The sequence below is a fragment of the Oryx dammah genome, unplaced genomic scaffold (genome assembly GCF_014754425.2).
Source record: "Oryx dammah isolate SB20612 unplaced genomic scaffold, SCBI_Odam_1.1 HiC_scaffold_21, whole genome shotgun sequence".
Classification (NCBI taxonomy): Eukaryota; Metazoa; Chordata; class Mammalia; order Artiodactyla; family Bovidae; genus Oryx; species Oryx dammah.
In genome coordinates, this window is record NW_024070205.1 from 37,202,136 (window position 1) to 37,226,951 (window position 24,816).

Below are 24,816 nucleotides of genomic sequence, written 5' to 3' on the forward strand. Positions count from 1 at the left end.
ATCCTTTTTCTTTTTCATCAGTCCATCTTTCTCTATTTTGAAACAGCTTGCTTTTTTATTGATACCGTTCCAACATCAGTTTGTTGATACACGGTTGTTCAGTCACTAAGTCGTGTCCAACTCTTTTCGACCCCATAGACTGTGGCACACCTACTCAACCAAAATATTTGACTCCTCTATTCAAGACCATGTGATATATGGGATTAGAAACATGACTAAAATTCTGTCTTGTCTTCAAGGAACTTTAAGCTATTTTTCTTTATTGTTACAAAACAGCTTATTCTGCTCTAGATAAGGTTAATGAGTTGAGAAGTATTAAGTGGAGAAACATTTGCCTTTGGTTTGCAAGAAGTGGAGAATCCATGAAGGCTTTAAAAATAGGTAGCGTATGAGAAAGTCCTGGAAGAAAAATTGGGTTTTGAGAACAGGGGAGGTGGAAGAGTACACTGGGTAAAAGGAGCTTTGGAGCAAAGGCACAGGCACAGAAAAACATGAGATGCTCTCAGAAAACCCTCTCGTGGGTGGTTGTTAAGGAATGTGGATGGAAGGCAGTGTTTTGTGGGCTTGTAAAAATAGGTGGTTTATGTTACAGAACACATTGAATGCCAGTGTGGGGAGTTAGTCGTTCCTTGGTAGGCAGTGGAGAAACTTTGAGGATTTTTAAGTGAAGAACCTTGTGCTTCAGGGGTATGACACTGACTGCTTTGCATAGTGTGGATGGAGTAGATGAAAATGGCAGTATAGTGTAGTGTGGTGGGGATAGGAGGAAGAAGGAGAAAAAGTGCTGAGGACAGTTAACAGTCTTGGGTGAGATGTATTCAAGGTGTAAAAGGGGGTGGTATGATGGTGATGAGAGAGATTTTATATGTGAAAGCCATGTAACTTGGCATTGATTAGATGGATAGGGGAAGCAAGCTCTTTGGCCTATGGGAACAGGAGAATGGTGAGAACACTAAAAGAAATAGAAAAGAGCTGGGGGAGGTGGAAAGATATTTGAGGTTTGGGTGTGTCAAGTTGAATGAAATGCTGGGAGGATAGCTGGGTAGAAGGGTCAAACAACTGATGAAAAGTGTGTGTATGGGGACATTCTATATTAAAGATGTTAGTATTTTGGTTCCTGGTACTTTATATCGAAAGTCAGCAAGGAAATTTATTGTTTATAAGTCAGTAGCATTCAGCACTTCGGTAGGCCCTGGGTAGAACACAAAAGAAAGGTTTTTTTTTTTTTTTTTTTTAATTTAAATATCCACAGTATTCGTTAATTGTCAACATTTGTCTCTTTTATTACAGCTCCCTGCCCATCATGCTATTTAATTAAAGTTACTGGGTGTCTTGAGCTGTAGAGTTTTCTCCACTCTGGGTTGGGCTGTGATTGTATCTTCTGGGTATTGTTTAAATTGTTTCTTTGCTCCACATGTGTCCTTTAAATGAGGCTTGATTCTGTCAGTGTTTTTTTTTTTTTAAGGGGGTGGGGTAAGAATATGTGCTAGGAGGTACTGTGCATCTCCTGTTGGAGTGTATCAGGAGGTGTAGGCCTCGTCGGTATCCCACTTTTAGTGTTGTTAAGGTTGATGATCCTTTGGTTCAGATTATGTTACCCTAATTCATACAATATAATCTTCCCACATCAATCAGCCTTTCATTTAAGGCTTTTCTTAGTAGATAGTGATGGTGCAGAGAACCTTTTTGTTAGTAGGGGTGGGAAATGGTGACTTTCTTTTTCTGTCATTTCTTCTGCATTTATTAGCTGGACTTTTTCCATAGAAAAGAACTTGTGCTCATTGACTATTTGACTGTCCTGGAACATAGTTTATACAGGATACAGGGACTGGATGCATGCTCCATTCCTTGTTTTATTTGCAGTTTTCAGAATAATGAGATTTTTGGAAGTATTGTTATGAAGTTATGAATTTATATATTTAATGTTTTGCAGTCCATATGCAGTGTGCCTGTATGTATGCATGTATTTTTATGCTCCAGTTATCCCATCTTTGTCCAGTGGGGGCCCCTTTCAGTTGGCAGCTGTGTCTTTTCACCGTGACCCCATTTGTCTTTGATTTCATGCTTATGGTCATACTAAATGTTCCAGAATCACCCTGAAATTTCTTGCCCAGACTTAGAATTTGCCAGTTTTTCAAGGAACCTCAGTTTCAAAGAGATTTTGAAGGAATAGGATGTTCACTTTGCGAAGCTATTAAAGAGCATACAAGCTGGAATATAGTCATGTAAAATGATAGCAGTGTTCTCACAGTGCATTTGGGGTTGGTTATAAGTGCTGTAGGAAATACCAGTGATTCCTGGAATGTTTGGGTCCTCATTTGAAAGAGGTAAGACTAGAGCTGGGCCATCAGCTAGAGGAGAAAATGAAGGTTCTTGGGGGAGAAATTGTTAGATAGAACACATGAAAGAATGTGTGTGGGAGAGTAAAGGCACTTAACCAGCCACAGAGTACCTTGTCTGGTTTTGTAAGCACTGGGGAGTAAGAAAAGTTTCTTGGATTTGGAAGTGAAATTGAAAGTCATGCTTTAGAAAGGTTAATACTGAAATAGGGTTAAGCAATTGCATAAAGTTGGGTTCTCAGCTGGAGGTTTACAACATAATTTTTAGAAAAAAAAAAAAAAAAACTAGCCATAATTGGGCCCTATCTCAAAATCTGAAGTCTAGGCTCATTTACTTTTCTAAAGATCCTGTGTTTGTTTTGTGCAAACCCCTTACCTCCATTTAAAGACATGGATTAAAATTAAAAGCTCAAAGATTAGTTTCTCTATTGCATGTATGCTAGGCATGAGGTAGTAAGGACATGGATTAAGGTTAGGGCAGAGGAAATGAGAGGAGGTAAGGGATAGAAAAAAGGAAATTTATGTTTTAAAAGTTTTCATGTGGTATTTCATGAATAATGTTACCACTAATGAAAGGATTCAAAGAGAAGGAAGCAAAGATGACTCCTAGGTTTATGGTATGGGGCCAGATAAAAATGGAAAGATTGGCAGAGATTGCTAGTTTTAGGGAGAAGATAATGGGACACATTGAGTGTTGAGATGCTGGCTGTATATTAAAGTGGACTCTGAGGAGTTAAAGTGTGTTCTGGGTCTTGCTTTTTGTGAATGCTTCATTCACTCTCTTGACAGAGTTACTCAGCTACTGACTATAGATCATGTTATATAGATTGGAAGAGTTAATAATTTTAAGCTTTCATTTAATAAATTTAATTAAAATAAATGATGTACTAAAAAAAGAACCATCTGTTTATTGTAAAATAAAATGTGAAACAGACTGGAAAAAACATCACAGCAAATATAAAAATTAATATCAATAAATATTGTAATCATTTAAAACATAAAAAAGTAAACCAGATAAAGGATAATTCTCACAATTGGGAAATATAATTCATTAGTTCATTCCTTCAACAAACATGTAGTGAGCTCTTTCATCAGATACCATTTTAAGTGCTAGTAGACAAGATCTCTGAGCATTCTGGTGGTGGTGTGAGAGACAGACAACAGACGTGTTCCCAAAAGACAAGAAATAAGATGGAGTATTTTTGCCTTTTCCTATGGAAAGCATTAGTTGTACAGCTGGAGGTGAGTGTTCTTAACCGTTACTTAATTATGTGGAAAAAACTGGTCAGGACCAAAAATTTGGTCTCTGGTAATTGGACCCGTAAGTATTTTTCTTTTTTAGTTTTTTCTTTTGTTCAGTTCTTCTTGAAGATGTTTATATAACAGAGTACAGATTGAGATCTGTTGTTTCTTGTGGAAATTACTTATGTGGGTTCTTTTCACTGAATAGTGTTCGTTTTGTTCTGTGGGGAGAAAAACTATTCCTCTAGAAAATGTTCAGTTTTCCCTGTGGCTTCATTCAGTAGTGAAATGTAGTGAATTGATTCTGCCATGGGTCAGAGGATAGAACTTGAGTCTCTTGGAACTGTCTCTGATTATTGTACAGGATTGTTGTGAGGGCCAAATGAGATACTTATGAAAAGGGTTATCAAAGTTAAAGGAATTCCTGGATACCTACAGGTAAAGAAGCTAGCTGGAGATTATCTCTGTCCTTTGCTGTTTAAATATACACTGTGTAACTAGATGTTTCAAATTGAAATTAAAATATAAAAAGTTCAGTGCATTTCTTTAAAAGGAAGTAATAAGTTGTTTTGCAGATGGGAAGTTTCTTGTGTAGGAACCCTCTTTAGCAGATAAACATTTTTTTCCATATATTATTGGAAATTGATCCAGAAAAACAGAGAGTAAATAAGATGTTTGTTATTTTGCAGTTAATATTTTTTATCATTAAGTCTAGGGACTTTTTAGGTATGGTAAAGAGATAATGGAGCAGGAAAACAAATTACAGTCTTTAACTTTCTATCTGATAATTTACTGTTGAGAATATAAGATTTGTGGGCTTCCCAGATGGCACAGTGCTAAAGAATCTGCCTGCCTATGTAAGAGAATGTGAGTTCAATCCCTGGGTTGGGAAGATCCCCTGGAGGAGGAAAAGGCAATCCATTCCAGTATTCTCACCTGGAAAATTCCTAGTAGGCTACAGTCCGTGAGATCACAAAGAGTCAGACAAGACTGGTGACTGATTTATTCATGCACATATACAAGATTTATAGGGAAGAAAAGGGATGGGATTTTTAGAAATGGAAACAAATAGTATTAAGATTTAATAGCTCTTCTGCTCAAATTAGCCTTGTTTTCTTTAATTCTGCCTATCTTACATGAACTTTTTTTCTTTTTTAAAGGAACTTGAACATAACTTCCTGAGAAGATTTGATTATTTCTGGACTTTGTGTATATAACAAGACCATCAGAATGTCGGGAGCCTCAGTGAAGGTGGCTGTCCGCGTTCGGCCCTTCAATTCTCGCGAGACCAGCAAAGAGTCCAAGTGCATCATCCAGATGCAGGGCAACTCCACCAGTGAGTGCATGTTGTCTTCTGCCAGTCCTGTCTCATCTTCCTGTCCTTCTCCCCTTTCCTTCTTGCTGTCATCAAAGGAAATGAACATGTGGCTAGTAACACTTTGAACTTTGCTGTTCTGAATGTTCCACTGAATGTTTCCCCCTGTGAGTTTTGCTGTAGCATATTTGAATATTGGCTGTTTATCTTCTTTACAATTGAGAATTCCCTAGAGAACTGAATGAAATTAGCTAGTGTTATTAAGTTGAAATCTTAATGATAGTGAAGGTGTAAGCAGTGATTTTTAGTAAATGATGCTGTGAAATATACCTTATTGAGGGTGCAAAATTGCTTTACTTCCTTGGTTTTCAATAGTACTTGAGCTTGCCAAGATGATCTTAACACTTACACTGCTTCCTTACGGTGATTCTTTGAGGTGAATAACAGATGTAGCTAAAGCAGATAATAAACTTGTAAATTATTACTAAAAATGATCAGTCGTTGCTTCCTGGTTTGTTTCTCTGAACTGTTCCTTAGGTGAAAAATGACAGAAGCTGGAGTTTTTGGTACTTGGCATTAGTTACTTGATGTGGGTCTGTAGGCAAACTATTACTTAAATAATGGTAAGTTCTACCATTTTAAAACCCGTAACTTTGGGATAAAGTAGAATTGTTCTTTCAGACCCAAGTTAATGCTAAATATTTGAGGAAATATGCTTATCTGTTTGTGGGCCAGTGTTCTGTGTAGAGGATTCTCCCAGTGGGAAATAAATCTATATGTTATATTTGAGGTGTACAATGTGGTGCTTTGACATGTTTATACATTTTAAAATGATCAACACTATCTAATTAGCATATCCATCACTTCTCATAGTTACCTTTTATTTTAAGGTAAGAACACTTGAGATCTACTCTTGCAGCAAATTTTACATAAACATCATTAACCATAGTCACCATGATGCACTTTAAGTCTCCAGAACTTTGTACCCCTCGATCAATGTCTCCTTTTCTCCCCCAGCTCCCAGCCATCATTCTCTATTACTGTGAATTTGCCAGATACACACACACACACACACACACACACACACACACACACACTCACACACACACACACACACACACACACACACACTCACACACTCCCCATATACAACTTTGAACTTTCTTTTGCTAACACATTTTTCTGAACTTGCTAAATAGGACTTGGAACATTCTATTTTTTGAAAAAGGGTCAAATGTTGAGGTCTAAACTGCTGTACCGTTGTTTGTGTTTTACATTTCCTTGTCAGTTGTGCCAGTGATTCTGTGAATTATTATATATCCTATGAATAATTGTAAAAGAAAGATGCAGAATTAGGTATTATTCTGTAACTAATGTTATATTCTTAAATGTCACTCATCGAAGCTATGTTCTTATTTCTATTTCATTTTAAGAATTAAGTTTTACACAGTATATAACTAAATTCTTGCACAGGGCCTTGCTAGCCTTCTCCATATCATTCTGGTTTTAGTATAGGTGCTGCTGAAATGAGCACATTAAATTCTGATTATTGAACCTCTTGTTTCTTTCTGAAAAATGCATTTATTTATAACTTAGTATGGAGGCATTTTTGACTGTTGGTGTTGCCTCTAAATGTCCTGGTATATATCACAAGTTCTTTTAAGGGGTGGACATTAGGAAATCTTGGATCAGGAGCCAGAATTGATTCCAAAAAGGTCTACTTTCCTCTGATCAGTTTTGCATACTGACTATCCAGGAGAAATCCCCAGTGTCATGGAGATGGAGTTTCATTCATGGTTGGGATGTTGGTACTTTCTTTGTAGAGTTGGAAATCTTATTAAAACTTTTAAGTAGAAAGTGAGTATTAAAAGATAATATCCATGAATGCAAAAGTAATATAATAAAAATAAAGGAAAATGCTTGCTAGCACAAGTAATAACACTAATGTTTTTCCTTGATGAGTAATCATTTTAGAATTCCCACATCTTACATGGATTATATGTTTTTAGTTTTGTCAAGGTCAAATAGCATTACCTAATTTCCCCCCAATTTTGATTTATTTTTGTGAATAGGTAGGACGTTCACAGGGTATGAATTTCAAAAAGTATGAAGAGTATACAGTACAATCATTCCTCTTACCCCATCACATAGGCAACCAGTTCCTCTTTCCAGAAGTAACTTCAAGGGGAGATTTCCTTTGAGAGATGGTTTAATTAGTAGCAGGTGTAATAATAACTTTTCTTTCAGTCTTGACTGTATTGTAAACACACGAATAAAACTTCATATTTATATCTTGTCAAAAAAATTTTTTTTTGAGATTTTGGCATGAAAGGATATCCAAAAAAGTTAATAGATTTTATTTACTAACAAATATCTACTATATGTGTAATGATATGCTAAGTATTAAATAGATATAAAAAAGCTAATCTATTGACTGTTCAGAAGTATGTAGCAAAATTAAAATTTTCTGTAGTTCTGGATAGTTACATGAAATGGATTTGGGTCCACTTGATTTTCTTTGTTTTTTTTTTTTTTTTTTTTTTTATCATCTAGGTTAAAAACTTCACTGAGTTTACTGATGGCTAATAAGGTATTAGTCTTCATTGTATTTAAGATATATGGCTGCCTTTTTTACTTTATTATTTTGATGGTATAGACAATAATATTAGTTTGGGGGGAAAAGGTAAAATTACCCAAATACTGATATTCACTCTGGATGAAAGATTTCAAGTGTTTTCACTGGTAGATTGCAAACTGAAGAAGGAAATAAGATTCCTAGTTGAACATTTTGTAAGGATAGGGCCATAAATTTTGGAGTTTTGTTTCCTCATTCTTGTTTGTTTCCTACAAAGATATCTCCTGAATTATTGAAAATATTTGTCTTTTGATGAAATAGTCAAGAATAAATGCCTAGTTTTTATTAAAAGTAATTAATATGGTTAGAATAGACTTGGTAAAAAAAAAAAAGTAGACCTGGGCATATTCTGCTACTCCTGTGAAAACCCGCCTTTGGACCAGCTTAAACACCATGCTGAACTACCAATGGTTTTTCCATCATATTTTGTCCACATCCTTTCTAGACAGCAGTCTGAGTGGCTCTGATCTGCCTTGCTCTTTCTCTTCCTCTTTAATACATTAAGCATGCATGCGTGCTCAGTCACTCAGTCATGTCCAACTCTTTGCGACCCCATGGAGCCCTGCCAGGCTCCTCTGTCAATGGAATTTTCCTGGCAAGAAATACTGGAGTGGGTTGCCATTCCTACTCCAGAGGATCTTCCCCACCCAGGAATCTAACCTGTCTCCTGAGTCTCCTGCATTAGCCAGTGGATTCTTCACCACTGTGCCACCTGGGAAGCTCCTGTAACACATTGCCTCTTTGTATTTAAACATTCTCCAGGAGAAATTTGTGACACTTAAAACAATATTAGTCTCCTGAAACAAAAATCCCTCATTAGCCTTAGAAAAAGTAGTGTTAGTTTTCTAGCTGAATGCTTCATCATGGTTTAGTAAGTTTGGGGTAATTTTGGTTCCTCTGAAAGGTGTTTGTTCTTCAAAAGCTAATTCACTAATTGTATCAGAGACATTTTCCTCTAGAATTTTTGGCATTTTTTAGTTTTCTACTGTTTTCTATTTTTTTTCCCCTACAATTTTATATGGCATTTTCTTAGTAATTTGACTACTACGTAATCCAAATAACTTCTGAGTGAGAGATTTTACATGAGCCAATTTGTTATATTTAGAAAGTATTAATGGCTTGTTTTTTTAAAAAATTGGGCTTAAGATTGGGAGAGAGCATGGATTTGGAACCTCGAATTGTTGTAATAAATGAAATGAATTTGCTATAGCCACATGTGTTAGCTGCATTAAAAGACTGCTATGCTGGCAAGCTGGCCTGGACTGCTGCTCACGGGGATTAAAGCTGATTGTAGATGGAATGCAGTGGAATGTTCCTGCCATAAGGTCTCTTATGAAAAAGTAGAAGAGGGTGAAGAGTACTTTAGGGAATGTGCCAGAGTTGAAAACTGAGTAGTGGCTATTTTATTCAAGCACTTTCTGGTCTCAGAGGGAGTGTTTTCCATGGCACAGATAAAGGTTACTGCCTTGACATTTTGAAGACTAGAGTGCATACAAATAGCTTTGTTTAATAATACCCCATTATATTCTAAGTTTCTCCCACTTTGGAAGCATTTTTTATTGTCTAATTACTTTAAAAAAGAAAAATGGGAGAAAATTAATGCTCTTACTGCTCACATTTATGGTTAGGTTATGTTTGTAAATCTGGAGACTTTGAAACTGCATAAATTCCCCTCTGATGTTTGGCTTTGTTTTTAACCATAATAGTCTGTCTTTGGTAATTCCCCTTCACATTTTTATTAATCTTCCTGAGCCTAGGGTATTTTATTATTTTTTTCTGTAGGCCCAGGTATTAAGGTAGGATAAAAGAAATCTTGTTGTTTTTTTTTTTTTCTGCTGATTACTTACATTGTACATTTTAAAAGGCTTTTTCATTCACACATGTGCATTTCTAAACCACATGCTGCACATCACAACTGATACAGAGAATGACTTCATGTCCATTAATGAAAATCTGGAATGGGGGAAGGACTGGGACAAAAGGGAGCTTGGAAAGGAAGACTTTTGAAAGGAAGATTTCAAAAGTCTTTTAAAAAGATTTTAAAAATCTGTATGCTTTTTCTGGGATAAATTAATATAACTGCACGAAGATAAATGGGACTTGCCTGGTAGTCCAGCAGTTAAGACTCTGTGCTGCCAGCACAGGGGGCCCGGGTTTGATTCCTGGCCAGGGAATGAGATCAGCTTGGGTACCAGTGGCATTAAACTTTAAAAAAAATTCTGACATGAAACACTTTTCCTGTGGTCCAGACTTGGCGCTAGGCTCCTCCTCACCAAGGGGGACAGCCACACCCTTTCTCTCTGGGTGTGCATCTCTGCCTTTCCTCCTAACTGAATAAACCGCTTCTCTGTGTGCTCTCCTGCTAGTTGTTGTAGTGTGTCTCTAATAATAGACTTTGTACCTGCAAAAAAAGAGAGAAAGACTTGAAGCTATAGCAGTGACCTTTCACTGTGTGTGTTTGGGATGGAGAAATAAAGGTGCCCCTGAAATGGTATTATATTTACTCAGTTGGGGTTGATTGAAACCAGTTTTGCCCTTTAGAATGACTTTTGGAATGAGTTGATAAAGGGAAGGTCCAGGTGCTGCACTGTCTGTTGCCTTCTCACAGTTCTATTTGGTATTCAATGATTTCTCATATGGCAACTTACTAAGCTGACTTTTTGAAATGTATTCCTGTTTCTTGGGTTTTTCTTATACTGGATAAAGTTTATGGTCTTAAGGAAGGGCATTAGATTGCACCCTTTACCAGATGAGATTAATTTTTCTGTAACTTAGTGAGCACATTTTTTTTCTTTTTAATTGGAGAACAATTGCTTTACAATGTTGTGTTGGTTTCTGCCATACATCAGCATGAATCAGCCATAGATATGCATGTCTCCTCCTTCTTGAACCTCCCTTCTACCTCCCCGCTCCACACTGCCCTCTAAGTTGTCACAGAGCACCGAGTTGAGCTCACTGTGTTATACAGAAACTTCCCACTAGCTATTTTACCTGATGCTGGGAAAAATTGAGGGCAAGAGGAGAAGGGGATGACAGACGATGGGATGGTTGGATAGCAACACTCACTCAATGGACATGTGTTTGAGCAAACTCGGGGAGAGTGATGGACAGAGAAGGCTGGCATGCTGCAGTTCATGGGGTTGAAAAGAGTTGGACATAACTTAGTGACTGAACAGCAACAACAAATATATGTTTCAGTCCTACTCTCTCAGTTTGTCCCACCCTCTCCATCCCTGCTGTGTCTGTAAGTCTGTTCTCTATGGCTGTGTCTCTCTTCCTGCCCTGCACATAGGTTCATCAGTGCCATGTTTCTAGATTCCATATATATGCATTAATATACGATACTTGTTTTTCTCTTTCTGACTTACTTCACTCTGTATGGGGCTTTCCTTGTGGCCTATCTGGTAAAGAATCCACCTGCAATGCGGGAGACCAGGGTTTGATCGCTAGGTTGGGAAGATCCCTTGGAAAACGGAAAGGCTACCCACTCCAGTATCAGGTGGCAAAGAGTCAGACATGACTGAGCGACTTTCACTTTCTTTCTTTCTTTCTTTTCACTGTGTATGACAGGCTCTAGGTTTATCCATCTCAGTAGAACTGATTCACATTTGTTCTTTTTATGTTTTGTTGTTGTTTAGTCTCTTGTGTCTGACTCTTTGCAAGCCTGTGGACTGTTGCCTGCTAGGTTCCTCAGTTTATGGGCTTTCCCAGGCAAAAATACTGGATTGTGTTGCCATTCCCTTCTCTAGGGGTTCTTCCCCACCCAGGGATCAAACCTGGGTCTCCGACATTGCAGGCAGATTCTTTACTGTCTCAGCCACCAGGGAAGCTCTTATAGTCAGTAAGAACAAGACCAGGATCTGATTGTGGCTCAGATCAGGAACTCCTTATTGCAAAATTTAGGCTTAAATTGTAGGAAGTAGGGAAAAACACTGGACCATTCAGGTATGACCTAAATCAAATCTCTTATGATTATACAATAGAAGTGACAGATAGATTCAAGGGATTAAATCTGATCGAGTGCCTGAAGAACTATGGATGAAGGTTCATAACATTGTACAGGAAGTGGTGACCAAAACCATCCCAAAGAAAAAGAAATGCAAGAAGGCAAAATGATTGTCTGAGGCAGCCTTACAAATTGCTGAGGAAAGAAGGGAAGCAAAAAGCAAAGGAAAAAAGGAAAGATATAGCCAATTGAATGCAGAGTTCCAGAGAATAGCAAGGAGAGACAAGGAAGCCCTGTTAAGTGAACAGTGCAAAGAAATAGAGGAAAACAATAGAATGGGAAAGACTAGAGATCTCTTCAAGAAGATTGGAGATACCAAGGGAACATTTCATGCAGAGGTAGGCACTATAAAGGGCAGAAATGATAAGGACCTAACAGAAGCAGAAGATATTAAGAAGAGGTGGCAAGAATACACAGAAGAACTGTATTAAAAAGGTCTTAATGACCTGGATAACCACCATGGTGTGGTCACTCACCTAAACCCAGACATCTTGGAGTGTGAAGTCAAGTGGGCCTTAGGAAGCATTACTACGAACAAAGCTAGTGGAAGTGATGGAATTCCAGCTGAGCTTTTTCAAATTCTAAAAGATGATGTCAGCAAATTTGGAAGACTCAACAGTGGCCACAGGACTGAAAAAGGTCGGTTTTCATTCCAATCCCAAAGAAGAGCAATGTTAAAACTGCTGTACAATTGCACTCATTTCACATGCTAGCAAGTAATGCTCAAAATCCTTCAAGCTAGGCTTCAACAGTATGTGAACTGAGAAATTCCATATGTACAAGCTGGATTTAGAAAAGGCAGAAGAACCAGAGATCAAATTGCTAACATGTGTTGGATCATAGAAAAAGCAAGGGAATTCCAGAAAAACATCTACTTCTGCTTCAATGACTACACCAAAGCTTTTGACTGTATGGATCACAACAAACTGTGGAATATTCTTAAAGAGATGGGAATACCAGGCCTCCTTACCTGCCTCCCAAGAAACCTGTGTGCATGTCAAGAAGCAGCAATTAGAACTGGACATGGAACAATGAACTGATTCAAATTGAGAAAGGAATTCATCAAGGCTGTATATTGTCACCCTGCTTATTTAATTTCTAGGCAGAATACATCGTGCGAAATGCTGGGCTGGATGAATCCCAAGCTGGAATCAAGATTGCTGGGAGAAATATCGACAGCCTCAGATATGCAGATGATACCATCTAATGGCAGAAATCGAAGAGGAGCTAAAGAGCCTCTAAATTAATGAAAGAGAAGAGTGAAAAAGCTGGCTGGAAACTCAGCATTCAAAAAAGTAAGATCGTGCATCCAGTGCTATCACTTCATGCCAAATAGATGGAGAAAAAGTGAAAACAGTGGTAGATTTTATTTTCTTTGGCTATGAAAATCACTATGGATGGTGACTGCATCCACAAAATTAAAAGATGCTTATTGTAATTCAACTATTCTTCAGTAAAGTATATATATTATGGGGGAAAAAAGGTACTTGCTCCTTGGAAGAAAAGCTATGACAAGCCTAGACATTGTATTAAAAAGCAGAGACATCAATTTGCTGACAAAGGTCCATATAGTCAAAGCTATGGTTTTTCCAGTAGTCATGTATTAATGTGTCAGTTGGACCAGAAAGAAGGCTGAGTGCTGAAGAATTGATGCTTTTGAACTGTAGTGCTGGAGAAGACTCTTGAGAGTCTCCTGGACAGCATGGAGATCAAACCAGTCAGTCCTACAGGAAATCAACCCTGAATATTCCTTGGAAGGACTGAAGCTGAAGCTCCAGTACTTTGGCCACCTGATATGAAGAGCTGACTCATTGGAAAAGACCCTGATGCTGGGAAAGATTGAAGGCCGGAGGAGACGGGGATAACAGAGGATGAGACGGCTGGATAGTATCATTGACTCAATGAATGTGAGTTTGAGCAAACTCTGGGGGTTAGTGAAGGACAAGGGAAGCCTGGTGTGCTGCAGTGCATGGGGTCACAAAGAGTCGGACACAACTGAGCGACTGAACAAAAACAAAACAGTTTTAAACATGATATAGCATTTTAAAGTTTTTGTTTGTTTATTTTCTACACTATGCTGAGTCTTCAGTGCTGCTTGGGCTTTTCTCTAGTTTTGGCGTTGGGGGCTACTCTCCCGTTGCAGTGCTCGGGCTTCTCTCGTTGCCGAGCACAGGCTCTAGGGCACTCGACTTTCAGTCACTGCAGCACATAGGGCTCAGTAGTTGTGGCTCCCAGGCTCTAGGGTACAGGCTCAATATTTGTGGTGTGTGGGCTTAGTTGCTCTGCAGCATGTGGGATATTCCCAGATCAGAGATCTAACCCATATCTCCTGAATTAGCAGGCGATTCTTTACCACTGACCTACCAGGGAAGCCCCGTCAGATTGTTTTTTGTGGTTGCTTTTGGTACCTAAATTGTTGTATTCGATGGGAATATACATGTAAAGGCAGAAACAGTTGAGCCTGTCATTAAAGGAGGAGGCCATTGGTATTATATATTTGGAATTGCTTTTTATTATAATGTATAATTCAGAGTTCTTTAATTATCTAAATAAATTGTCGTCACATCTAGATTGTGAAACAGCAAAGAGGGAAGACTGAAATAAATCTTTTAGGAAACCTGCTGCCTTGCATTTTGCTGTTCTAGTCTTTTGAGGTTGTCTTGATTAAATCCAGACTATCCTTCAGGTGGCCTTTTTATATTCATTTGTTGCCTTTTTCAAAGGGGAAAACAACCATGCCCGTTTTTTTTTTTTTTTTCCAATGCCATCTTTGTGATTCTCAGGAAATACTTTGGAGTTCATTTTTTTTTTTTTTTTAGTTCATTTTTGAAAGTCTGTGCCAACAGCTGCCCAGTGAAGTGTGAAGCACTGCAGTGAGAGCTAGGAAGTCCGGAGAGTGGTTAGAGAGACTGAGAAAGGAAGGGGCTGCTGCTGCCTGTCATCTCATGGGCCAAGTTGATTTTTGGAGATTTAATTTTTGGTCATATATCAGCAACGTGCTTATTTTATGAAAACATTTCTAGTGGGGTAAGAACTGTTCTTGGCTGTACTGTGTAGAGATGAATGCTTTGTACAATAGGTGGTAAGAAAGGTAAGAAAAAGAAATATGAATTAGGTCCTTGAGAGCATCTGTGGGAATTGAGATTTTTGCTATTCAGCAAGCATAGGCTGGGAGGCAACTAGGGACCCAGAGTGTGTTTAGTCTGAGAGTTAAGTGATCAAAGCAGTGTGGTTACCTTTATGAGGCTTTAGGAGAGAGATCTGAATAATTCCTTGGCAGGGCCAGGAAAGATAGAGAATGCCTGGGAAGCCTCTTTTGTTTTGGCAGAACAGAAAACTGTAGGGCTGGAATTAGCAGAAGCTGTACACATGAGGAAATGATTTAACTACAGTTACTGTTTCCCTGTGACATTGTTCAGGTCTGATTCCAGAGTTCCTTTTGTAGCTGTGAATAAAATAGAGAAGGTAAAATTGGTGAAGGGGAAAACAAAAGCAGCTTTTACTTTTTAAATTGCCTTTTAGTGGGGGAAAAACCACCAAGATTACTAGTTAACACAATAATAAACATTTAAGCTATGCCAGCCACAATTAGGCCCTTACAGACTAACTCATTTAATTATCAGAACAGTCCTATGGCAGATATTCTTATTTTCCCCATATCACAGATGAGGGCATGAATTCTGGTTAACTTGCCTGAGGTCTCACATCTAGGACTGAGAGAAATAGAAAATGAACTGGTGCTGTCTGACTCCAGAACCCTCATTTTTTTTCTTTTAATTGAAGTATAGTTGATTTGCCAACATCTGCTGAATCATAGAAAAGGCAAGGGAATTCCAGAAAAACATCTACTTCTACTTCATTGACTACGCTAAGGCCTTTGTGTGGATCACAGCAAACTGTGGAAAATTCTTAAAAGAGATGGGAATACCAGATCACCTTACCTGCCTCCTGAGAAACATGTATGCAGGTCAAGAAGCAACAGTTAGAACCGGACAAGGAACAACAGACTGGTTCCAAATTGGGAAAGGAGTATGTCAGGGCTATAGGTTGTCACCTTGCTTATTTAACCTATATGCAGAGTACATCATGAGAAATGCTGGGCTGGATGAAGCACAAGCTGGAATCAAGATTGCCAGGAGAAATATCAATAACCTCAATTGCAGATGACACCACCCTAATGGCAGAAAGTGAAGAGCAACTAAAGAACCTCTTGATGAAGGTGAAAGAGGAGAGTGAAAAAGCTGGCTTGAAACTCAACATTCAAAAAACTAAGATCATGGCATCTGGTCCCATCACTTCATGGTAAATAGATGGGAAAACAATAGAAGCAGTGACAGACTTTATTTTCTTGGGTTTCCAAATCACTGCAGATGCACTGCAGATGGAGACTGCTGCCATGAAATTAAAAGGTTTTTGCTCTTTGGAAGAAAAGCTATGACAAACCTAGACAGAGAGCAGAGACATCACTTTGCTGACAAAGGTCCATCTAGTCAAAGCTATGATTTTTCCAGTAATCATGTATGAATGTGAGAGTTGGACCGTAAAGAAGGCTGAACGCCAGAGAATTGATGCTTTTGAACTATGGTGCTGGAGAAGACTCCTGAGAGTCCTTTGGATTGCAAGGAAATCAGCTCTGAATATTCATTGGAAGTATTGATGCTGAAGCTGAAACTCCAATACTTTGGCCACCTGATGGGAAGAGCCAACTCACTGGAAAAGACCCTGATGCTGGGAAAGACTGATGGCAGGAGAATGGGGTGACAGAGGATGAGATGGTTGGATAGCATCACTGACTCGATGGATATGAGTTTGAGCAAACTCTGGGAGATAGTAAAGGACAGGGCATCCTGGAGTGCTGCAGTCCATGCGGTCACAGAGTCCAACACAACTGAGCGACCTAGCAGCATAGTTGATTTACAGTGTTAGTTTCTGGTGTACAGCAAAGTGATTCTGATATATATATATATATATATCTTATATTTATTTTCTTTTTGATATTCTTTTCTATTATGATTTTTTACAGGACATTAAATAGAGTTCCCAATGCTCTGTAGGACCTTGTTGTTCATCTACTTTTATATATAGTGGTTTGTATCTGCTACTCCTGAACTCCTAATTTATCCCTCTTCTACCCTCTTTTCCCCTTTGGTAAACATAAGTTTGTTTTCCATGTCTCTGAGTCTGTTTCTGGTTTGTAACATCCATTTGTGTCATATTTTAGATTCCACATATAAGTGCTATCATACGGTATTCTGTTTCTCTTTCTGACTTACTTTTTAATACTCTGAGATTGAGTACATAGTTTACCCTTGAATATTTAGGGTGGTGACCCTCTGCAGTTTAAAATCTGCTTATAATCTGTAGTTGACCCTTTGTATCCGTGGTTTGCATCCATGGATTTAACCAACCCTAGATTGTGTAGTACTGTGTATTTACTATTGAAAGCAATCCACATATAAGTGGACCCATGGATTTCAAACCTGTGTTGTTCAAGGGTCAGCTATGTAGTAAACATATACAGTACATTTATCGTATTTTATAAGATTTAGAATCTAATTTTGTTATTTTGAATGGTTAGGAAGTTTTATGATTGTCGGTCTTTTGCTCAAATCTACTTTATAGTAATATACTTTATACCATTTTAATATATTTTGAAAATACACTATTCTAAGTTGGGAAGAAGCTGCTTATGGGGTTTAGTTTTATGGTTTTGGATATAAACTTAAGAAAAATGCCATATTTCTTAAATTTGTATATAGAAAGCTTTTGGAAATGGAAGTTGGTGCTGAAGATATCACTGGGATTTTTAACAAGCTCAAAACATGCTGTTTTAGAAAAGTTAATTTAAAGTTACACTGTTGCCACAATGATATGTTAATTGTAGTTGCAGGCAAAATCTTTAATAGTTTGCCAACAACAGTGTAATTACTACATAGAGACTTTGAGATATTAGATAAACAAATTTATTCTGGAGAATAAAAGGGCTTTTTGAGTATAACTCTTGTTTTGACTGCCTTGTTTTCTAGGACTTAGTAATTAAAACATTATTTCTGCATCTTGATGCTGAAGTAACCAAGTTGGAAAGAAGGCAAGGGAAAAAAGGGGGTTAACTTGGGGGACTTAGCAGTCTTTTAAAAGCTAATTTTGACTTGAAGGGACTCCAAGAAAGAGAAGATGGTCTTATGGTTCATCAATAAACTAAAACCTATAGAACATTTTATGGAAATCATTTTAAAGGCATTTCCATTTATCTTGGATAAGGGTCTTCAGGCCTTTACATGAAAGATGCTATCCTGTCCACTCTTCTCTAGGTCTCCTAAGGTAAGGGATATCAGCAGGAAGACAAAAAAGTTTGAAGACAAAAGGGGCAAGGTGTGAAAGTTGCAGGGGAGGATAAATAAATGTGAAGTTATCTACCCTATGGACTTGGGGAACATACAGTCAAATCAGACCTTCAGTTCTAAGGCTGCCTTTCTGTTTATGAAGGGAGACTTAAGAAAACAGCCTTGAAGCCAGGTGAGATGTGGATGGTGATGGGAGCCAAGGCCCAGAGGTGAGGATGAGCAGAGTGAGTTATGGGGACGTGAGCAGATCGCCTGAACAAAAAAGACTTTTCCTCTGGGGAGTCCAGAAGATGGTTATGATGATAAACACTAATGACAGTAGCTAACATAGTCTGACTTCCTTTGTCTCTTGTCTCTCAGGATCCTGTGCTCTCCTGATTGCCTGCCTTCCTCACGTGCCATTCTCTTCTCTTCCCTTATTTCCTGTGTTGAAAGTACACCAGGACTTCGTTTCTTTGATATCTTTTCTGTCTTCAGAGAAGACAGACTCCCTAGGTGATTTCATCTAGGCTCAAGGTTTTAAATGTCTCTGAGGTGACAGTAACTCTCAAACTCATTTCTCCAGCCTGAACCCCTTTTTAGGACTCTAGACTTGTCTACCCAACTGCTAACTTAACTGTACTTAAAGGTCTAAGACGTTATCTCAAACTCAGCCTGTTTTCAACAGAACCGATTTCCCCTCCTCACCCAGCCAAAGTGGCTCTTCCTTCATTCTTCCAATTCTTTTAGTTTCTTAGACCAGAAATATAGGAGTCACTCTAGTCTTCTTTTTCTTACAGGCCACTTGTAATTCATCAGTAAATCAATTCTGTTTCTCTGCTTTCACCATCTCTCCTGAATCTGGTTACTTTTTATCATTTGCACTCTTGTCCAAGAACACTCCAGTAGCTTCCTGTCTTTCTCCTTCTGCTTTTGTTCCTATGCAGTAAGCCAGAGTCCTATTTTAGACATGGCTTAAAACTCAACATTCAAAAAACTAAGATCATGGCATCCAGTTCCATCACTTCATGGCAAATAGAAGAGAAAACAATGGAAACAGTGACAGACTTTACTTACTTGGGCTCCAAAATCTCTGTAGATGGTGACTGCAGCCATAAAATTAAAAGATGTTAGCTCTTTGGAAGAAAAACTATGACAAACCTAGACAGTGTATTAAAAAGCAGAGGCTTTACTTTGCCAACAAAAGTCTGTCTAGTCAAAGCTATGGTTTTTCCAGTAGTCGTGTATGGATGAGAGAGTTGGACCATAAAGAAAGCTGAGTGCTGGAGAATTGATGCTTTTGAATTATGGTGTTAGAGAAGACTCTTGAGAGTCCCTTGGACTGCAGGGAGATCCAACCAGTCAGTCCTCAAGTAAATCAGCTCTGAATATTCATTGGAAGGACTGATGCTAAAGCTGAAGCTCCAATACTTTGGCCACCTGATGTGAAGAATGGACTCATTGGAAAAGACCCTGATGCTGGGAAAGATTGAAGACAGGAGGAGAAGGGGGCGACAGAGGATGAGATGGTTGGCTGGCATCACGTACTCGATGGACATGAGTTTGAGCAAGCTACTGGAGTTGGTGATGGATAGGGAAGCCTGGCGTGCTTCATTCTGTGGGGTTGCAAAGAGTGGGATACGACTGAGTGACTGAACTGAACTGAAACCTCAGTGTTTCAACCCTGTGCTTTAAGTCCTTTTTTGGTTTCTTGTCACTTTTAGAATATAACTAAAGATTCTCACCTTGACTGCACGATCTGGCTAGCTCTCTGACTTCACAGGTCATTATTGTTTATACTAGTAGTCCTGCAGTGCCCTAAATGTCCTGCAGATCCCTGCCCAAACATCATCATCTCAGACATGGCAGTCTGCCTATTCTCATCACTCTTCCCACCTCCATTGCCACTTTGTATCTCCTAACTCTTCTTTAATTTTCTTCACCAGGTTATACTATCTCTCTTAGTTAACTGTCTGATTTCCTGGTTAGAATGTAAGCTCCTTCAAGGCAGGAACTGATTTTTCACTGGATACCTTCTTGTGTGGGGCATGGTAGGCACCAAATATTAAATGAAAGAATATTGTGAATATTTACTTTATGCTAGGTCCTAAGCTAAAACTCTTGACATTGATTGGTATCCAACAATTCTATAAAGTTAGGCTCTGTTATTATACCCAGTTTACAGATAAGAAAATTGGTGCTTACTGTTTATTATGTGCCGAGTTATAGATGAACCCTAGAATGATATTGGATACTCACAGTGGGGTTAGATCAAATCTTCTATTCTATTTTCTTCGCTGTTAAAATATTTAATAATATCTTCTAGAAATATTTTCTAGATCATTATAGGTTTTGATTACTGAATATTGGGTCAAATTGTAAAACAAAATTCCACTTTGGATCAAAAAACACAATGGTTTTAATATAGACCTTTCTTTCTCCTGGCCCCCACAAATGCCACACACGGGAACTTACGGGTTTCTGATGCCTGATGCAGTTCTCATGGGAGTTTTTATGTAAATGGCAAGCAGAAGTTCCCAAATGTTCTATAGTGGTGGTTGTTGTTCTGTGTAATTGGTCTGCACACTTCCATTCATGCTTTCTTCTTGTCTTTTCTCCATGCTATGGCCCATCCATCACTGTAACCAAGTCACTCCAGTGGCTTCTCATTGGGCAGGGATTCACCCGCTCCTTGTAGTCTACCCATGATCCTGAGATTTTAGTGCTTTTCTACTCTTTGCTGCTCACTGCACGTGAACTTCACCTGTCAAACCAGTACCTGCGATTCACATGCTTCTTTTTGCCCCAGGGCTTCTTAGTGCACTTCCCTGGCCTGGGATACACCTTGCCAGAGCCTTGGAGCCAGATGGTCTAAATTCCAGTTCAGGCTCTGGCCTTGGGCAGCTCAGGTGCTCCGAGCGTGAAGTGGAGATGATGATTGCATAAGGTTATTGTGCGGGTTAAATGAGTGAGTCCATGTGATACGTTAGCACGGTGCTCGGGACATACTAAGTGTTCGTGCTCAGTCATGTCCAACGCTTTGTGGTCCTATGGATTGTAGCCCACCAGACTCCTCTGCCCATGGAATTTTCCAGACAAGAATACTAGATTGCCATTTCCTACTCCAGGAGGTCTTCCTGACCCAGGGATCAAACTCTCGTCTCTTGTGTCTCCTGCATTGGCAGGCAGATTCTTTACCCCTATTGCCTCCTGGGAAATGTTAGCTAACATTATCAGCACTGTCTTCTACTTATCCTTCAGCCTGGCTTTCTCTTTCAGCAAGTCAAAGTCTACTGACTACAAAGTGTCTGTTTTTTGTATATTTCCTTTTATATATTCCTGTTTATATGTTCTTACATGACCCAATGCTTGGGTAGCATGGATCTTGCCAGAATTTGAAAGCAAGTATTTACTTTGTGGGATTGTATGTCTGTCTCCTCCGTTGATTCTGAGCTCTGGAAGGGCAGAAAGAACTCTCTTGCTTGCTGTCACATCCCTAGCCCAGTGCCTGGGACATAGTTTGTACTACATAAATGTGCTCAGTACATGTGCCCAATGAAGAAAGGGCTGCTTAACTTTTCCTTTGTTCAGTTAGGATCTTGGAATCTTCTGCAATAACCCTTCCTTTGAGAAAGAGTAATGATAGTGTAGAAACTAGCTTTGTTTCAGACTTGGGGGCTCATTGGGTACGCGTATGCAGGGCAGGGACCACTGGAAGACAGGCAGAAAAATCAGGAGCATGGACTTTTCCTGATGGATGCTGTTGGGACAGTACTTTTGTTGAAGGGCTTTGAATGATGCACCATTCTGGTTGTAGTGGTGATACTCAACAGTGATTCAGCCACTTCTGTTGAGTCTCTGCTCTGTGCTGGGCATTGAGCCAGATGCTGAGGCCTCACCCTTCTAATTGAATGTATGTTTCAGGGGAACTACTTGGGAAGGTGGAACTACTTGAATGCAGAGAACTTAGCATTTATTTACATCTTCTAGTGTTTATGATAGGGCAGTGGCTCTAGGGTGTGTGCTCTGTGTGTGAGGTCAAGAATGTGTTTCATACCTACATAAGAAGTCTCATGCAAGGCAAGCTTATCATGTCTAGACCACAGGAGAAAATTCTGCAGCAATAGATTTCAATGGTAAGATACCTCTTGTCTGCCATGAGATTCTGAATTTCCTGTGAAATACAAACTGTAAGTTGTTTTTAGTCGCTAAGTGGTGTCTATCTCTTTTGCAACCCCATGGACTGTAGCCTTCCACACTTCTCTGTTCATGGGATTTCCAGGCAAGAATACTGGAGTGAATTGCCATTTCCTTCTCCAGGGAATCTTCCTGTCTCAGGGATCAAACCTGAATCTCCTGCTTGGCAGCGGGTTTTTTTTTTTTTTTTTTTTTAAATCACCGAACCACCAAAGAAACAATTCTGAAGACCTGGGGAAGAAGAGGGTTTTTCAATACCCATTCCACCCTTGTGCCTTCAACATATGACTGCCCATTATCCTTGCCCTTTCTGCTGTCCTCCATCAGTACTTCTTCCTATGCCTATACTATTTAAAATCTGGTCATTTTTCCTCTTGTTCCTGGTTTACCTACTACTGCTGTTTCCTAGAAACTGTATTTCTGTTATCTGGGTTGAAATTTAGATACCTCCTTCCCAGAGATTAATGATTCTTGCCAGAAGCTGAACACGTTGGCTACTCAGGGAGAAGACTCAGGAAGCAAGTGGTGCTGAGAGAGCTACCTTCCAGTTCACACATAAGCATCACCTACTTACCAAGTCAGCACTGTGAGTGATATAGAAAGAAGAGTCATGGTTTCCAGCCACAAAGAAGTGACAACCTATAAGGAAAGATAAAACTAACAAATTCATTGGCTCTTTGGTATATTGAGTATCTACCATGTGTAAGGCACTTTCCTGATACTAGAGAGTAGAGCAGTGAATGAAACAGAAATTCTGGTCTCATGGAACTTATTTTCACCTCAGTGACTCATATAATAAGTCAGGTACTATGAGAGCAATGAAGAAAAATCAGGCAGGGTAAGAGGATGGAGAGTGAAGGGAATGCTGATTTAAATTGGATGATCAGAAAAGGGCCCTGTGATAAAATGATGTTCAGTTGGAGACCTGTGTGAAAATTGGGGGCGTGTGCTGGTCAGATACCAGGAAGTAAGCATTCCTGCAGAGTAGTAAGTATGGAGACCCTGAGATGAGAATGTGTGTCTAGTAAGAAGGCCAGTGGGACTGGAGTGAAGGGTGCCTCTTTGGAGAGGAGGTTGCTGAAGGAGTGGAGTTTTGTTCCGTGTATGATCGGAGGGTTCCCTGGAGGCTCATCTTGGAGCTGGTCTGGATTGCGTCTGAGAAGGGTCATTACCTGCAGCTTGGAGATGAGCCTTTTCAGAGGCCCAAAGGATAAGTGGGGAGCCCAGTTAGGAGGTGTTGCAGTCATCCAGGTGGGAGAGAAAGTGGCTTTTACCGGGATGGTGATAATGGTGGTGGTGACAAGTTGTGGGATTCTCAGTACATTTTCAAAATAGAACTGACAACATAGATGAGATGTGGAGGGTGAGAGAAAAAAGTCATAAGTGAGTCCATGATAGTCTACAGGAAATTGCTAGTGGAGGTGGCTCCAGATCTGGAGTACAGTGTGTTTAGAGAAATCTTGATAGAAGAGGAGGCCTCAGGTGCAGAAGGAGTCTTGAAAAGCTGTGTGAAATAATTTTATATGAAATAAAGCACCATGAAGTATATTGTAGCACTTCATAAAATAGAATTACATTTAACTCCAGTCCTCAAAATATACCAGGAATCCTTTCCTTGAAGAAGAAGTATTGATTTATCCTAGAGAAAGCCTGTACACTGATGACACTTGACCCTGGGAGGCATACTATATTTGTAATACCTTTTGCATTGGTGAAGATATGGTTTAAATGTTGAACGTATTCATTAATTGCTATAGTTCCATTCACATGTGAGTGCTTTTAGTTCAGTTCAGTTGCTTAGTCCTGTCAGACTCTTTGCAACCCCAAGGACTGCAGCACACCAGTCTTCCCTGTCCATCACCAACTCCCGGAGTTTGTTCAAACTCATGTCCATCGAGTTGGTGATGCCATACAACCATCTCATCTTTTGTCATCCCCTTCTCCTCCTGCCTTCAATCTTTCCCAGCATCAGGGTCTTTTCCAATGAATCAGCTCTTCGCATCAGGTGGCCAAAGTATTGGAGTTTCAGCATCAGTCCTTCCAATGAATATTCAGGACCAATTTCCTTTAAGATTGACTAGTTTGATATCCTTGCCGTGCAAGGGACTCTCAAGAGTCTTCTCCAACACCACAGTTCCAAAGCATCAATTCTTCAGTGCTCAGCTTTCTCTTTATGGTCCAACTCTCACATCCATACATGACTACTGGAAAAACCATAGCTTTGACTAGATGGATCTTTGTCGGCAAAGTAATGTCTCTGCTTTTTAATATGCTGCCCAGGTTTGTCATAGCTTTCTTCCAAGGAGCAAGTGTCCTTTAATTTCATGGCTGCAGTCACCATTTGCAGTGTTTTTGGAGCCCGAGAATGAGAGACAAAAGCCCTGCACACTGTGTTTTGGCTCATTTGACTTTGATACAAGAGTCACTGTTTTAAATATTGCCCAGTGATATTTAAATATTTCAGTGATAGAGTTCTCTCTCTATTCGGTGAAAGTTGATAAAATTTATTTATTTTTTTTAAACTACTGGTATTTTACATTTATATTGCATAGGTATATACTGTTTTGGGTTTTCTTTTTTGTTGTTTTTCATGAAAATGGTGCAGGATTTAATGAAATTAAAATTATATGTGACCCGTGGAGGACATTCATCTGAGTGCCTGCTTGATGTAGGGCAGCACAGAGGATCCATAAGACATGGTCCATGTACCGAAGGGATTTTTAATGGGGTAGGAGCACCAGAGATTTGATGTCACGTCT

General features: G+C 39.2%; 1 protein-coding gene across 13 annotated transcripts in view; it reads left to right on the plus strand.

Annotated features, from left to right (window-relative positions):
• The window catches only part of KIF1B (kinesin family member 1B), a 151,953-nt gene that overhangs the window by 9,030 nt on the left and 118,107 nt on the right, over window positions 1-24,816 (plus strand). For all 13 annotated transcript variants that reach the window (XR_005724975.1, XM_040263389.1, XM_040263395.1 and 10 more), the window contains exon 2: window positions 4,742-4,917. Coding sequence is in view for 12 of the 13 variants with exons in the window: in XM_040263389.1 (XP_040119323.1) it covers window positions 4,812-4,917 (106 nt within the window). In the remaining variant the exon portion in view is untranslated. The remainder of the gene's footprint in view (window positions 1-4,741; window positions 4,918-24,816) is intronic.